General features: G+C 33.3%; 1 protein-coding gene across 6 annotated transcripts in view; it reads right to left on the bottom strand.

The window, feature by feature from the left end:
* Window positions 1-16,768, bottom strand: part of PUM2 (pumilio RNA binding family member 2) — an 83,544-nt gene that overhangs the window by 49,821 nt on the left and 16,955 nt on the right. For 5 of the 6 annotated variants that reach the window (XM_063077703.1, XM_063077702.1, XM_063077701.1 and 2 more), the window contains exons 2-7: window positions 14,898-14,966; window positions 7,602-7,710; window positions 4,295-4,482; window positions 3,568-3,737; window positions 423-693; window positions 96-189 (exon numbers count right to left, since the gene is read on the bottom strand). In XM_063077703.1, the coding sequence (XP_062933773.1) occupies window positions 96-189; window positions 423-693; window positions 3,568-3,737; window positions 4,295-4,482; window positions 7,602-7,710; window positions 14,898-14,948 (883 nt within the window). In that variant the 5' untranslated portion in view covers window positions 14,949-14,966. Of the gene's footprint in view, window positions 1-95; window positions 190-422; window positions 694-3,567; window positions 3,738-4,294; window positions 4,483-7,601; window positions 7,711-13,852; window positions 13,977-14,897; window positions 14,967-16,768 lie in introns of those variants that run through there. The other variant, XM_063077704.1, reaches the window with a different exon arrangement.

A 16,768-nucleotide genomic window follows, 5' to 3' on the forward strand; every position in this document is an offset into this window, starting at 1 on the left:
AATATCACCAATCAATAAATAAAAAATGAAACATTAGAAACACTTTAACAAGATTTTTCTAACATTCTGGTCAAAATGATGATCTATACACTCACCTATATGTGGCTGCTGAGCTGCTGCTAATGCATATTGCTGCTGCTGAGCTGCAGTTAACTGCTGAACTGTTAGTGCATTAGTCCTCTGAAAGAGCTGTGAGGGAAAATATTTAATACAAAGATTAGTGTTGAAACATTTCATTTCTAATTAAAAAGCTGTGAATAAAATATTTTAAGCACTTACTTTAAGTACTTTCTCTATGAGGACATTTTAATCAATATAACATTAAGTGTTCAAGAACTCTAATCATTCACATTAATCCCTCATATCACTTCAGGCTACACCAGTATACAGAGGAGCTTCTTAAATAAAGTAGCATACTTTACCTGCTGCTGGGAACTGTAGTCAAAAAGGCCTACAGTAGCTCCGGAAGAGTCCATTGGTACCTGATTACCAGGATAGTCAAACTGTAAGGAATCCAGACCAACTTGTTCCATGGCATCCAGATTCTGAGTTTCAGGATTTGGAAATTCTTCAACAAGTGGTTTATTAGCCGTAGGATTAGAAAGAGGCCCCAATCCTTCCGAGGGATTAGTACTGGGGCCTAGACGCTCAACTACTTCAGTTGGAGAGGCTTGACGACTTCCAGGAGTACGACTACATTTAAAAAAAAAAAAAAAAGGCATTATGAGTAAAAGTAACAAGTCAAAAGGTGAAATGGGAAAGCAGAAAAATCATGAAAAACAAATGATCCTAAAATTATCACATTTTTCTACTTAATGTAACTTTCTCTTAAGAGTTGGCATGGTTTCAGTTTTTCAAATATTATTTATCACCCTCCTCCATTTAAATAGCATAAAGATATAACTCAACTCTACATAAAAGAAAAATTGGCCAATATAACTTAAGCTTATACTACCTGAAACCTTTGTTGCAAATCAGACAAAATGAACAGTAAGCATGAAAGGTAGGCTTATTTGGTAGCAAATATGGAAAGGCTCAAAACCAAAACACAACTATTATATAACACTATCCTGACAACCAGCACATGATTTTGCCATACCATCTTTCTCAATGATAATCAGGGAAATAATTGGCCATAAGAGCTCATTACAGTTTTCATGGCTTAAGGGGGTAAAATGTGAGATACAACAGAAAAAGGCATTGAACTAAGACAAAAGGCTGGCTCCTGCCTGTGACTTTTAAATATGATTTTGAGCAAATCATTTCATTTTTCAGGTCCCAGTTCCCTTATTAAAGAGACTGAGCAGATGAACCCGTGGTTCTAACAAGAACAAAAGAAAGTATTCATGAAAGCCCTCTATGACACCTCTTCAAAGGCATCTTTATCGTAACAAATTGTTTCAGTTTAAAACATCAGAAAGAAATGAAAATGTGTAAACATGCTTATCAAAAATTAAGCACTGTACACACAGCATAAAACATACTCGACATTAAAAAACAAACAAACAACAAAAAAATTTTCTCTACTACCTTAATTTTCCTAAGAAATTCATTAAGATTGGACTAAATTTTAAGGATGATTGGCTTCTCTCTTTTTATTAACATCCTTCACGGTCTAAACCTTATTTTTACCTTATTCCACATAACTGATACTCATTTACAGTCTATCTTTTCTTCTACACAAGTATTTTACATAGGATCCTCTTTACACGAAAAAAGCTTATTATTCTGAGGAACCATGCATCCATAACATACTCAACGTAAGTACTTTAAGTAAATGGCAATAACTTTTTAAATGCCAGTTGCTACATCTATCTAACTCTGCCCCAAACTTCAGGTGCTTCACATTGGGATAAATTTGCTAACATGTACAGACTAGTCTACAAAGCAATCCCTTAACTACAAGAATTGTTCTCCAGATTTTTAAGTGAACATACATTTTATTTAAAAATCAACCACCGTCCTTGCAACATTAGAAGATTTCAAACTCTTTTCCCTTTAGCCATACCTAATTTTGCATGTGAACATTCCAAGGGTCCATTTTTCATTTGAAACATATGAGAAGAAAAAATAAAACTTAAAGGATTTTCTTTAAAATCAGCAATTAAAAAAAAAGCCTCCTATAGTCCATTCATTTTAGCTCTACTCCAGTAATGTATATATTGATGACGTATCAGTTAATATACATATTAATGATGTGCTGATATTGTGACCATATGGCCACAGCTATTCTTTTAAAACATTTTTACACAAATATTAACTAATGCCATATCTAAAGCAATAATTTAAAACACATATAAAACTTAATGGAATAATTTAGAATGCTAATAAATGTAAGGTTCATATTAATATTTTAAGGGAAGAAGTATAACCTTTCACACACACAAAATAATGTAACAAAAAGTAGAAGAAACTAGAAAAAAAAGTAGACACATTGTGCTATCAGTGGTGCTATTTTCTTGCTATAGTTAATGGTGTATTAACACTTCAATTATAAATGTATAATCTGAAGGGTTTATGATCAACTGAGTTTTAAAAGCATGCCCTTGCCTAAAACTTAAATTAGGTAACAGCATAAGAGCAAAATCAAGATAAGGTTCTAAAACAAACTGAATAGCATTAAATTTATTTCTTGTCAAAAGAGGTTTACTGGTTTTGGATGCTTTTTTGCACTCAGAACAGAGAGAAATGACACTATTTTTAAAAAGCACTGTTACCCTGCTTTTGGTAATTAAAGGCAATAAATGTAAAAGTCTATCACCCACCATGTACCTATACTCTGTTATCTAAGATTCCATAGTTTACAAGATCTCAAAGAAACACCTCATGTTCAGGTACAAGTTCCAAAGCACTGACCACTGCAGTATAAAGTACAGAAAACCAATTATGAAGAAAAAACTCCCTAATATGCAAATAAATGCTCACTGCCTAATCTAAGACCAAAGGCTAACAGAAAATACTTAATTGCCATAAAGAGAAAACTAAAAAGCTACAACTTAAAGAATTCTGAGCTTAAAGCTACTTTTTGAAGTCTCTGGCATGTTCCCTACTTCTTATTTGCAGGAGCAATATTAAGTACTAGCAGAAACTTATGTACTGTAAGAAAAGTCACTGTTCCTAAGTTAATTTTGTCTCCTCATTTCTAAGATTAAAAGTTAAATGGGGGATAGAGAATAAATACAGTGATAGAAGGAAGAGATGCTCAAAAGCAACCCCAAGAGGAGGGAAAAAAAAAAAAAAATCATAGATTAAATTTAGAATTCACTAAATTTTAGCAAAGAGTTAAAATGCAAATTTAGACTACCATATTAGTAGAAAAATTACTGCAGCTTCTAAAATTACTCCTTCAACAGAATACAGTTTTAGAAACTGTGAAACTGTTTAAGATTATTTTTTAAATGGTTCATAATGACTAATTTTCCTTATGAATAAAATAAAATATTCATCCAGAGTAACAAAAGGTACAAAGCAAATAAAATAAACCTAAATTGGAAAAATGTCACACCAACTAACAGTAATAATCCCTAAAGAGATATGCTTTTCTTCTTGAGAAAATTAAAATCTTACTTAAAATCTTTGCAATCGGCATCCATTCCATTTGGCAAACCTCTGCCATTTATTTTAGAATCATCATCATCTCCTTGTTTAAGATCTCTGTTTTGGTCCTCCTCAAATGGAGAAGCCTTGCCTTTTTGATCTCCTTTCTCAGGTCCATCTGTTTCAGCATCTCTAGTGCCCTGAGGAAAAAGAATCTGTTTGATTCTCAATATTTAATAGACACAAAAAAAGGCACCATAAGGTGACCTAAAACTACACTATAGTGCATGTAAACAATAAAAGCATTGAATATTAATTTCGTAGTCAATTAATTTATCAAAGGCCAAAAAACTGAGTACAAACTAGTGATTTATAACAGAAGGGCTAAGGCAACCTTAACTATAGCGGTGCTGGAAAAGCTGTAACACCACAAACTAGATTTAAAATTGTGTTTAATGCACAGACAATTTTGTTTAATTACTTTCAGATCAAGTGCCACCAGGAATAAGCAATTTTAATTTTGCAAATTGTGTTTTAAAATTAATATGGTTTGATTTTTATAACACGGTTAAGATCATAAATAGTTCCAATGGTTCTACCACTTCATGTAGTTGGCCAAGGGAAGAAAACAAGAGCACAATTAGCTACAAAATTTCCTTTAGCTTTAGGAAGTGTGGGAAAAATAACCTAAAAATAAAAATAATAACCAAATAACCGTCAAGCTAATATTAAATATTTCTATATTCAGAATACTTACAAACGTTCCCTTTCTAAATCGAGAATCCAATTTATCAGCAGGAGAAGAACTTAATACATATTCTACCATGCTCACACCAAGGCCTCCACTTTCTGATCGCGGAGACAATATTGCGTTTACTTCACTGTTTCCATGAAAACCCTGTCCAGATCTTCTCTGTACCATAATAGGCTGGGACATTGAATGGTCTGTTTGAAAGAAAGAACACAATTATATATTTGTACTTTCAAGTCAAACAAAACGTAGTTACACAAATTAATATGCTAAGAAAAATCAGCACATTTGTTTCATTTTTGAATGTTATTATTATAATCTTTTTAAAAAGCTTTTCATTTTGTTGAGACTCACTGGCTGGGCCATATCTCTTGAAAATACAGATGGAGAGAGCCATTTGGTAATAAACAGGTAACAACAACAAAAAAAGCCTATGTAAAGAACAGTAAAAACTAGAGCATGTTGCTGATAACACCGTCCAGGTCAATCCTTATACCGCCCAGCGGCCCCCATCCTCTCCCACCACCCAAAGAACAGTAAAACCAAAAATGTCACTGGGGGTAGAAACATTAACCTGAAAGCTTTTTATCATCATATTAAAGTTATCATTCTTTTGGTGATTTGTAACATAATTCACAACAAAAGCCTTTGGGGATAAAACCTAGAAGAATAAAAGTAACTCCTTTCAAATTGGCAGAAGCACTTCTGAAGCTCACAGAATGGCTGTAACACTATAAACACAAATGAATGATCTTGGAAAAACCAGTAATGCCATGGAATTTTCAATTCTTGGTGAAAAAGCTATCACCTAAAGACTTTTTAAAAAATATTCCTTGTATCTTAAAAGTTTTCCATTTATTTTAAAACAATATTAATCATCTGACATGAATACCTTTTCTATGTATTTTTTGATGAAAAGAAAAGGCAATATTTAAGATCTGAGAGCTAATGGAATATAAATAAAATAATACATCTGAAGCAACATTCACATAGCCTTTGCTGAAAGTTATAATGAACCAATAAGCTACCAGCTACATCTGGCTTGTTTGTGAACAGGTCCAATACTCAATATTAGGTCTAGCTCTTTAAACTAGCTGGGCTGAACTATGACAGGGGTATTCAGTCACCATTTTGTTAACTATAATAGTTTTGAAACAATTGCTACTTTTGTTAAAGGATATTAAAACATTTCCATTTCAATACCTGTATCCATAAGAGATCAGCCATTATATCCTTTCATTCAATTATTTATCCATTCATTTACACAGTTCAAATATTGGTTTACCATCTCTTTTATGCTAGGCATTGTGCTGTGTATAGGGAATCTAAGAACAAACAAGACTATCTCTGCTCTCAAAAAAAAAAAAAGGCAAGCATAACAGAATAAAAGTGCTTCAACAAAAATCAAAAATAATCCAGGAACAGAAGAAAGACAGGGCATCAAGCCTTCACAGTCTTGGAATGAAGCCCAAAGGACTGAATATGAAGGATAAAGTGTTAAAGTGAGAAAACAAGGCAGGGAAGGCATTTCAGTTACAAAAACGCAACATGCTCACCATGTTCAAAACCCTGGGAGTGTCAAGAGAACATAATAAAACTGCCGATCACAAGTAGTTTGGTTCAACTGAAGGAATATGGTATATAATTAAGTGTCTTGCAATCATGGAAAGAGAATCTTGGTTGGAATGACAATTCCTTTAGAACAAAGAATGTGTTGTTCATATTTATGTGTCATTCATACTTATTCGTTCTTACCTTTCAATAAATGTTTGTTAGGTAAACAGATAAAATTCCACTTATTTCTAATCTTCTCATGTTTTCTGGTAAAAGACACACTCATCTTCAAAATTTTATCTATAGAACTAAAAGTTAAGCTGGGAGAGGGAGTGGAACAAAGAACTGGCTAAAATTATAAATCTGACATTTCCCCTACCATCCATCTTGAAAATGATGTCTCAATACCATGTTGTGCTCAAGACGTTTTGCTTCTGAACACTAAAAAAAATTATTACCCATTCAATTTTCATATGTCCAACTAAGTTATCAAATTAAGCATATGTACTTTTAGAAAAGAATGTGTCTTTGTGGGGAAAATGTATCTTAGTACAAATTACCAGATATTTTAATTTACTAGTCTAATCTGATTTAGGTTAATTCTAATCTGGAAAAAAAGATCCCTTGAAAACAAGGATCATATTTCATTTATCTCTGCAGTCTCCAAACCTGGCATACTACATATTGGTTAAACGCACAGAAATTTTCCAATATTTTAAGGAAATTTTTGTCTAAATTAGTTGTTAACAAAGTTTTCAATGTATTTTGACTGTAAAAATCATTAAAAACTTTCTAGAACTTCATAACTTTTTGGGTTTTAGCTTTTTAGAAATTATTTTAGTATAAAACTATAAAACTTTTAAAACTTTTAAAGAAGTTTAAAATCTTTTAATATATATTAATGATTTGGAAAATAAAGAAACACCTGGTAATTTACACTCAAAATATAAGGTTAATTTGGTAATTATCATCTGGAAATTTATATTAACTTTGTTCATTTTCATCACTTAAGCAAGTTGCATTAAACTCAGTAATAAAAAAAGAAAACTTATGTGTAAAATACATGTTGATAGTCCTATCTGTACACCTCTCAGATTTTATTAATCAGAAGCATTTAAAAATAGAATCAATAAAATGATGCATTATTTTAAGAATATAACCATGCTCTTTAATTTACCAATAAATACTGTCATTCCTGCAAGTTATATTCCTTATATACCATTCATTTTCCCTTAAGAGTTTCTTAGACCTAAGTTTCTCCCCTGCATTTATGGAAATCAAAAATATTCAAAGATCTACTTCTCTTCTTGGAGTGCTACATTAACAAGGCAGTTTACTTCCTTTCTGGGTATAGTTAAACATCATTAGACAATAATGCCAGCTTGACTGAGCTGCAATTAAATAGATCAGTCTTTGTCATCAAATGGAATCGAAAATTCCCATGGTTAAATTAATATGTCCTCTACTTTAATGGAAATTCAGAATTTTAGAATCGAAGTTAATTTCAAAAAAGAAAAACAAAAAACTTCTTAAAATCTTACAGTGGCAAACACTAATCAGTTAAGTGTGACAATCAAGTAAGTGTGCTGTCAAATAAAGGTTAACTGCTGTAAGGAAATGTGCATTATAATGATTTATGAAATCCTCAAAGACATCACAAATTTTTTCCCAATAATGTATGAGGGTAGGCAGGGTTTGTTTAAAAAAAAGGATTATATTGAGTATATTTGTAATTCTCACACAAACACCAATAACTTACGAGAAGTTCCCCATGCAGTCTCTCTCCACTCATCATCCCCAAGAAATATGCCTTTTTGTCCATCTTTTGTTGAATCATCAGGTTCCCAGAACTTTTTGGTAGGCAAAAGCTATTTGGGGGGGAAAAAAATCACATTTAAGTTTTATTCTAATTACAACAAATTAATATACAGAGGATAGCAAACACATCACAGAAATGTTAGTTTTCAATGCTAATGAAAATTCAGAGTGATCTATTTTCTAAGTTGTCTTGTTAATAGTAAAATAACTTCCCGCTTATGATTACGTAATGGCTCTAAGAAGTCTAGATCTAAACATTAAACAAAGTCCACTTCTGACTTTTCTACATTTTTTTCAAACATTTTTATTATTACGTGATTTTCTTTATAAATTTCTTCAAAAGTCTTATTAAGTTTCTTACTTAAGAATAGGTAATATGATACAAATGTTCATAGGAATGCTTAAAATTTTTCCTTCACTTCCAAATACTGCCCTTAGACCATCTCTTATGCTACAGCCTCCAGGATAGAAAATATTTTTTCATTTTTACTTCAGTTATTTGATGGACGTAAACTTCCCAACTCTTATTAGCTCCTGAATACTATCAATCTGTCAGTGCAAATCAAGAAGCTATGGACGACGGAAAACATGCATAGAAAAGACCCACAAATACTTGTGAGATAATAATCTCGAGGCTCTATGCTCTATCCTAAATTGTGACATACAGAACACAAAAATTGTGTTGATACAGTCATTCACAGATTACTCAAAATGTACATTTGGGCAATTCCTCATCTATTTTTGATATTTATCCAGGTATCTCCTTTCTACCTTCCCCGGCACTTAGAGGAGGCAGTCTTCGGATATGTTTGTTTGAATAGACTGGTTTTTCCAAGATATGTATTTGGCATTTTAAATAAGCATTCATAAGACACCTATCATTCTCAGCTCATAATTAAGTGTCCAGTCTTTCAGTGCTTATAATCAAATCTGTGTATACTTCTATTACTACACTTAGCAAACTAAATTACCTGTGTTTGCCTCTTTAAGGGCATAGTGAACTCATCTTCAGAGAGCTCAAAAACGTATAAACTATAATAGAATGTAACTTAATAACACCTGAATTGGGTCAGAGAGATAAGACTGCATGTGTGTGGTGCTGGAAGTTGAAAGTGAACATGCAAGGTGCAATAAAGCAATAACAAATGCAAAACTTGAAAAAAGGCAGTGTGTAGAAGAGGATGCGAGATGGAGGAACAGATGAGGCAAGGCCAAAAACTGATGATGGTAAAGCTAACCAGGTCAGATTATGAGGACTTTTAAAGACATGCTAAGGAAAGTGGATGCTGAAGCAAAAGGGAATCAAGAGAGGTTAGCAAGAGTGACATGTTTTAGAAAACAACTCAAGCTGTAAGTTATAAGAATAATGGACAGAAGAGGGAAAGCCTAGAGGCAAGGAGACCAGTTTAGGAGAATTACAACAGGGCTAACACTGCAAGAACTGCAAGAGGATACTGGCAGAAAGAATTGAGAAAACAGAATGGATTTGAGAGACAATAGGACCTAAATACAAATGGTGGGAAAGGTGTATAAAAAGGATATAATTTTAAAAACTTGGGTAACAAGGTAAATGATAGTGCTATTGACCAAAACAGAAGAGGGCAGGGGAAACATCTTTGAAGGGAGAGGGAAAATTTCAATTTGACCATGTTACTAATTTGCAGATCTTTTGCTAAACCAAATATTTATCACTTTAAAGGAAACTATCTTCAATTTTAAAAAGAAAAAGCAAAATTTTTGCATGTTAAGATCTTCCTGGGCTATAAATGATTTGTATTTATAAAGCATACACATTTTAAACAATAATCCATTAGATCCCAGGAAGTAAACTACAATCTCTGTTCTTTCAATTTTTCAAATCTCACTATAAAAGACTCATGTAAATATTCAAACAAAATATAAAGCTGATAATACTAATATTAAAGTATTATGGGGCTGGCCAGTTAGCTCAGTTGGTTAGAGCACTGTGTTATGACACCAAGGTCAAGGACCCAAATCTCCCTTCTAGCCAGCCGCCAAAAAAACAAACTATCGTACTTGTATATTTAAATAATTAAATATTTATTCATAGTAAAACCCAAGTTAATCCCTTAAAAATACTGTCTAAATAGGTCACTGCAGGCCGAGGAAAATAACTCCTGAAATAATAAAGAAATGCTTTTAGCCGGCACTTACCCAAGAAAAATGTTAACAGTATCAAAATAAGAGTAACAAAAAATATAAAATAAAGTTATAACTCACAGAAGCATTTATTGCCATAGAAGTGGAAGAAACAGACTAATTCTTCTGAGGTAACAAATAATAGAACTCCTTGGAGGAGACTATTGCAGACTTCTGGGATTCTATGAGTGCCTTCACAGACCACTGTTTTAACGTGCAAATTGTATAATGGCTGGGGGTGGGGGATCTATGTCAAGAACTTAACGAGTGGGCCTACTTTTGCCAAGCACTGTATAATGAATCTCTCTTCATTTTGCAAACATTTATGAGTTACCATGCACAAGAAAACAATTTAGTAGTTAAAATTAATACTTTTAACAAAGGCCTTCACCAACATTCTAAAAACTGCTTTCTGTGAGTTTAAGACACTGATTCAAATACTTTTACAGAAACAACTAGCTTGTGACCAAGATTAGGTTAAAAATGGAATAAATATAGAGGAAGGCAACAATTCAGAATAGGCTAAAAAAAAGGGGGGGGGGGGTTAAATGCACTGACTGAACAGCAATAAAAATAGAGATCTGCCCCGGAGACTTACTGTAGTAGAAATAGGGAAGCACATTACAGAAAACAAGGCTAAGAAACATTGAAGAACTATAAAATATATTATCCAATACCACTTCATATTAGTTCCCTAATTTACAAAAGCTCTAAACCAAAGTCAAGTAATTCAGTATTTGTCAACCTGTTCTTCAATCCTTCCAAGTCATATATAATTAAATGGACATACAATGTTCTTTCCTTCAAGAAGTATTTACAGCTTGCCCTTTCTCTCTCCAAAGAAATCAGTCAGTACCCTAGGCAAACCGCCTCAAAAACAAATAAAATTCTTGCTCCACTTACACTTCAGATTTTTCTAATACAAACTGTTACAAAAAATCCCCAAACTAACCAAATTAACATAATCCAAAGACGTAAAAGGATTTAAAGCTAAATGTCCACATTATCATGTTTTTAATTAAGGTGTTCATATAACTTATCACCCAAACTGGAACACTTTTGAGAAAAAGGATGCTATTAATAATTACACCATGACAACAGATATATATCTGGACTGACATGGGCAAACCAGGATGTAAGGTTACTCTACTTATAATGGAAGTGCATAAAAAACAGAAATAGATGCTAAAAGCTAAGTTGCATAGAGAACAAAAAACATAAGGTAATTCCCTAGATCTCAAGAACAGTGTTTTTCCAGACTTCAATCTTTTCTGTCAATAAAAGATAATACTTTTTAATTTTTTCAAGTCATATTACTTCCCCAAATCTCCATTCCTAATATCCCTTGAAAATGTGGTCACTTCCAATGAGAAGTAGTATTGCATATAGTCAAGATACTCATGAGTTCAATAAGCTATTCAAGCACTATTATGTAGCCTTGGGCCAGTTAGTTGACCTTTGTGAGCTTCAGTCTCCTCATATGTAAAGGAAAGATAATAACAAAGCTCCTGTCTTAAGAATTACAATGAGGCTGGAATTAAATAAGTGAACTGCTTAGCACAATATCTAGCACATAGACACATAAATATTAGGTAACTTCACTACCCAAAGTATGAATCCTTTAATATTATAAAACATGAGTTAATACACAATGGCCCGCACATTTAACTGGTCGATTATTTCAAGGGATTATATTATTCATTACAAAGATTATGTCTATACCTGTTTGCCTTCTTTTTCTTGAGTCAGTTTGAATATTCCTAAGGGAATCGTGACACCCCATTAATTAGGAAGATCAACTGCCTAAAATAGTCACATTTTGCATAAGGAAACAGAGCTAGAGGTTAAACTGTCCAAGGTTACATACACAGCTGGTAAACTTGCAGCAATGGGATTTCAACTCGTATGTGTTCAACTCTAAGGCCCTTCTCTTTATACTTAACTACCAAAGAAGACAGTTCTTTTCAGTCATTGTCTAATTCATCAATATTTCTAAAAATTTCTAGTATTAGACCACCACTACGTATAATGAAAAATTAAAAGTTTAAGATATCACCACAATATTCTTTCCATTATAATGGACAAAGGCAGGATTGTTAAGAGAGAATTATGTAGACAAACTATGATGAGCTATTTAAAAACTATTTGAAACAGCTGGCTTTCATTCCACTTATCCCTAACAGCTCAGATCAGATCAAAGCTAGAGCATTTGAGATATGTGATTCATACAAAAGGTTATTCTTATTACTATTTTCAAAGATGTCAGTCATACTTAAGGTCCTACCAATAGTGAGAGATCTGAGAGAAAACAGAAGTCTCCTTACTCCCTCCCATCCAGTATATTTTCCACTTCACCACACTACCTGGGTTAGTACATAAACTTTCTTCAATGTTTTCTTTAAATATAATTGTGTCAGAAAAGAAAGGAGCATTATTTATCATACTAAACTATGAAAATATTCTCAAAATAATTAACTCAGTGATTTAAATTCTGGGTTCCCTAAAGAATTTCAGGCAGGGTCCTCTTCCTCATTTTTTAAAAAGTAGGAACCCAGGAGCCCCAACAACCTGGAGAAGATAATAGGTATATGCCTCTGCAGTGTCTCTAAGACATACACTAAAGAAGCTGAGCTCAATCTCCTGTGGATTAGCTTTGCTCTTTTTAAGCCAAAAGACATAATGCAAATCAGTAGGGTTTCTGATAAAAATATGGTATTAGGGAAAAAACAGAAAGAGCAAGTTTATGAATAGATGAATACAAATCTGTTCCTATTTCTGTATGAACAACCAGAAGAGACTGCCCTTCTGATGATGGCTCAGTACAGCCATCATGATCTAGAAAAGACCAGTACATTAGAAATTAGTCCTACTTGTAAAAGCAATGTTTTGTACATTAGAGATTTATAACACTTAAGACACAATAAGCAAAAACTTTAAAGAAAAATTCAAGACTAGGGCAATCCACTAAAAAATGATTTTCCGTTAAAAAAAAAAAAAAGGCAACAAGCAATTTTAGAAAACTCAAGAGCCAGAAACTCAAGGCTGCTGTTAATTTATTTCAATGGATGAATCATGAGATGAAACAAAAACAAAAAACCTCACCTATCAGGAAAGGAGGAGAAGACTGGTGAGAGAGAGACAGGCAAAGAAGGAAACCCCAGAATGTTCCTTGATGCCTGTGAGATGGGGAAAGATAGAAAGGCTTGTGGGAGAAAAACCCAGAGACAGAAATCTGAGTAGGTTTCTTCACTATCTCTTAGAGGTAACAGTATTAGCTGGTAAACTGTTAAGAAAAAATTGTAATTTAAAACAACGTAACAGTATATTTTTACTGGATGAAGGTCATAAATACACTGACCTTTTGCTATGGACTAGGTAAACGCTACTCACTTTTACTCTATGTATCTGACATGTCCATTAAGAAAGCCTGGATTTAAGCTGATTGTTTGATGTAGTATTCAATCCAGCTTCTCTTTTCCAAAAACCTCAGAAAGCCTTCCTCCACCCTCAAATAACTAAACTCTTTCAACTACTATTTCTGATCGTGATATTTCTGTGAACTGCAGAGATATCTTTGGATTTAGCAAATGTTACTTAGAAAGGGAGAAAAAAAGAGCCAACTTATAAATATATACATGATATACATCTAGGAAGTAAAGTACAGGAAATCTTACTGGAATTAACACAGGGGTGTGACTCTTCTTGCTTTTAGAAGAATCACAAAGTTCAAATTTGTCAAAGACTAGAAGGCTGAAACACTGTTCAAACCTGCTTTTAAGATGTTATTCTGCTTTCAAAAGACCAAAGAAAACAAGTGGCAGGGAAAGAACAAAAGCCCTTTTCATCTGCCTCTTTATTCTCCCATAGTGTAAATAATGCCTAAGCAGACACTGTACTGCACTGAAGCTGTAGTTTTATTAACTGAAAAATTATTCCCTCTCTCAAATTTTTCTTAGGGCCCAGAATTTTACCTTATGCACTGGACTAACAAGTTTATTTTGGAAATACTTAAGCTTAAGCACCTTAACTCACCCTTAAATCAGTCCTCTGAAAATGACAAACTTTGGAAAACGCTGTTCTGAAGAAGGGGAGGGCTGGGCTAGCTAGCTGCAGGGTGCCCTCTTGTGGCCCAAAGGAGTGACTGGACTCTCTTTCTGCATCTGAAGAGCACAGCATTGGATGGAGTGAGTCTCATGAAGATCTCTAATCTACTAAAGTAAAATAATCTCCAGGAGCAAGCAGTTAATTATACATCTTAGGTCTGTTCACTGTTATTTTCTATTGTCAAAGTCCATACTATGTTAGTAGTACAGAACATGACAAAATAAAGATGTGACCACAAGAGTTTTCATAATCAGAGTTCTCGAGATATCCATTAGGTAGATGAAAAAGTATATGTAATAGTGAGGTTAAAACAGGTGCCCCAAAGAAAATCACAGATTAACAATAATGATAAAATCCATTCAAAAATATAGAGCACCTACTACGCTAGGCATCCAAAGCTAGCAATTTATAGGGAAGACAAATATCAAACAAATAAACTGTAACCAGTAATATAATAAAAGTATGTATAAAGAACTAGAAGTCAGATGAGGAAGTAATAAATTCTACAACAGATAGCATATGGAAAACAGATAAATCTTTTCAGTGGAGTCTTGTAGAGAATTAGAAGTTTATTACACTAACAGCTTTGGGTCAACAAGTGAGATTTGGGTAGAGAAAAATAGTCAACAATCAAGTGTGGCTAAAGCAAACATAGCATACCTATGTAAAATAGCAGAACAAGGATAAAGGAAGTATTTTCTTCTGAGCAAAGCTAGTTATGGTTTATTACCAAAATCCAAGACATCATCTAACCAAGTCAATCAAATCAAATTAGACACAATCACACTAAAAATTACTTATTGCTAAAAGTTAAAAAAAAAAAAAAAAGGACAGAGCAATTACCACCCCCCCACACACACACAGTTTGGAAGTCATAACCACTATTTTCAAGATTTATGGTTAAAAAAAATAAGTCTCAATGGCTAAAATAATTAAAATGAGGTATAAATTCTTAGTATTTGTAAATACTTACCTCTCCCATTCCCCGAGATTCTAATGCAAGAGCTTGAAAATCATGATTCATTTCATCCACAGATCAAACCTGTTGAATAACAAAGACAAAAATTAGTAAAAAGAAATTTTTAGACAGACTGCATCAACTATTTTTATATTATATTGCTGCTATGACTAATATTAGCATGATCTGAGATGGGCAAGAACCAAATTCTCTATGAAGACAGGTTTTCCCAAATGGAGTACATGATAGCAATCTACATTAAAACTTGTGGAAAAGCATGCAGTCAAGGGCTCTTGAGGATTCTGTGTGCCAACAGAAACCACTACCAGTTCTTGAGCAAAAGAACAGAAGCAGCGAGCTCAAGCACTAAAATATAGTTGTCTTTTTATGTGTTATTTCCCATTATAAAATTATTTTGTATTAACTGTTTAAGATTTTAAAAAATTTCTCAGCAATTCATTTTTGCAGACCTTATATCAATGACGAAAAGACTTCACTGTAAATATTTAAGTAACAAAATACACTCAATAAAATGATGATCCAGTTCTACCTGAAAGCAACATATAATCTTCTGTGAGAGTAGTTACAGTATTCAGAATGAAGTTCCCTCAAGAATAATTATTTTCCTTTCTCTTCAAATTAAAACTAAAGCATACTTCTCTGTCTTTCCATTTCTAACCAAGAGTTTGAATTGCTTTTTATCTCTTATGTGACAATGTATTGAGTCAGTGGCCCTTTGCCTCCTACAGTAAATATTGCTGGAAAAAAACCATTTAATATTGAAGTCACGACACAGGCATAGCTTTCAAACTTGATCGGGAAAATATTATCTTCTCCAGTCAGTTCTCTCTCAGAACTCCAATGCATTTAGGTCAAAGCACTCTTCTCTTCTGTAATACTATTCTCTGTTTCTACTACTTTGTCTCTTATGACAGTTATTCTTTTTACTTCCTTAAGGTCTCTAGTTGCTTCCTCTCAAGCTTATTCAAAGAATCCTACTTGTCTTCTCATCCCTTAAGTGTTAGTGTTCCTTAGTATTCTGTCCAAGGTACTGTCTTCTCTACCATTTCTTTATCTTGGTCAATCTCATCCACTTTCAATGCTCTGAGAGCATCTATACGCTGAGGACCCCTCCCCCCATTTGTATTTACAAACCAAATCTCTTTCTACTTTAAAATTTCCAATTATCTCCTTTCTCCCATTCTGGGAATATATTACAGAAAATTCCAACTTTACTCTTCTTTATTCCCTACTTCTAACTTTAATTTGTTCCTTTCTTATAACCGATACCCAATCGCTTACCAAGTCCTGTTAAATCAATCTCCTAACTCACTTAAATCTATCCATTTTCCAGCTGACTGGTTGTTTAGACCATCATCACCTCTTAACTAAAACACTACAACCCACTTCCTGTCTTCCCATTCTATAAGCTAATCTCCAAAGTGTAATTAGTCATATTTCTAAATTGTACTCTGATCATGTGACTCCCATATTTTAATCCTTCCATTAATGAGAAAGTTCGAACTTCTTAATATGGCTTAACAAAGGGACAAAATTGAATTCAAATTGTAGTTCTGGCTCCTGGAAGTTCTATAACTCTAGACAAGTAACCTAAATTGTTTTTTCTCAATCTCCTCACGTGAAGATAACAGCAGCAGCTGCCACATGGACTTGCTGTTAACACTGAATTAAATAACAAAACACTTAAAACAGTGACTGGCATATATGCATTCCAAAATCATGTATTAAAAACCCGTTCAACCTATTCATCAAAAGGTGCTGTAACAACTAGACATCCATATGCAAAACCCCCCCAAACCAAAAAAATCCTTAACACATACCTTATACTTTTATGTAGAGATGAACTCAAAATGGAACTGGCAGGG

Source organism: Cynocephalus volans, chromosome 14 (assembly GCF_027409185.1).
Source record: "Cynocephalus volans isolate mCynVol1 chromosome 14, mCynVol1.pri, whole genome shotgun sequence".
NCBI lineage: Eukaryota > Metazoa > Chordata > Mammalia > Dermoptera > Cynocephalidae > Cynocephalus > Cynocephalus volans.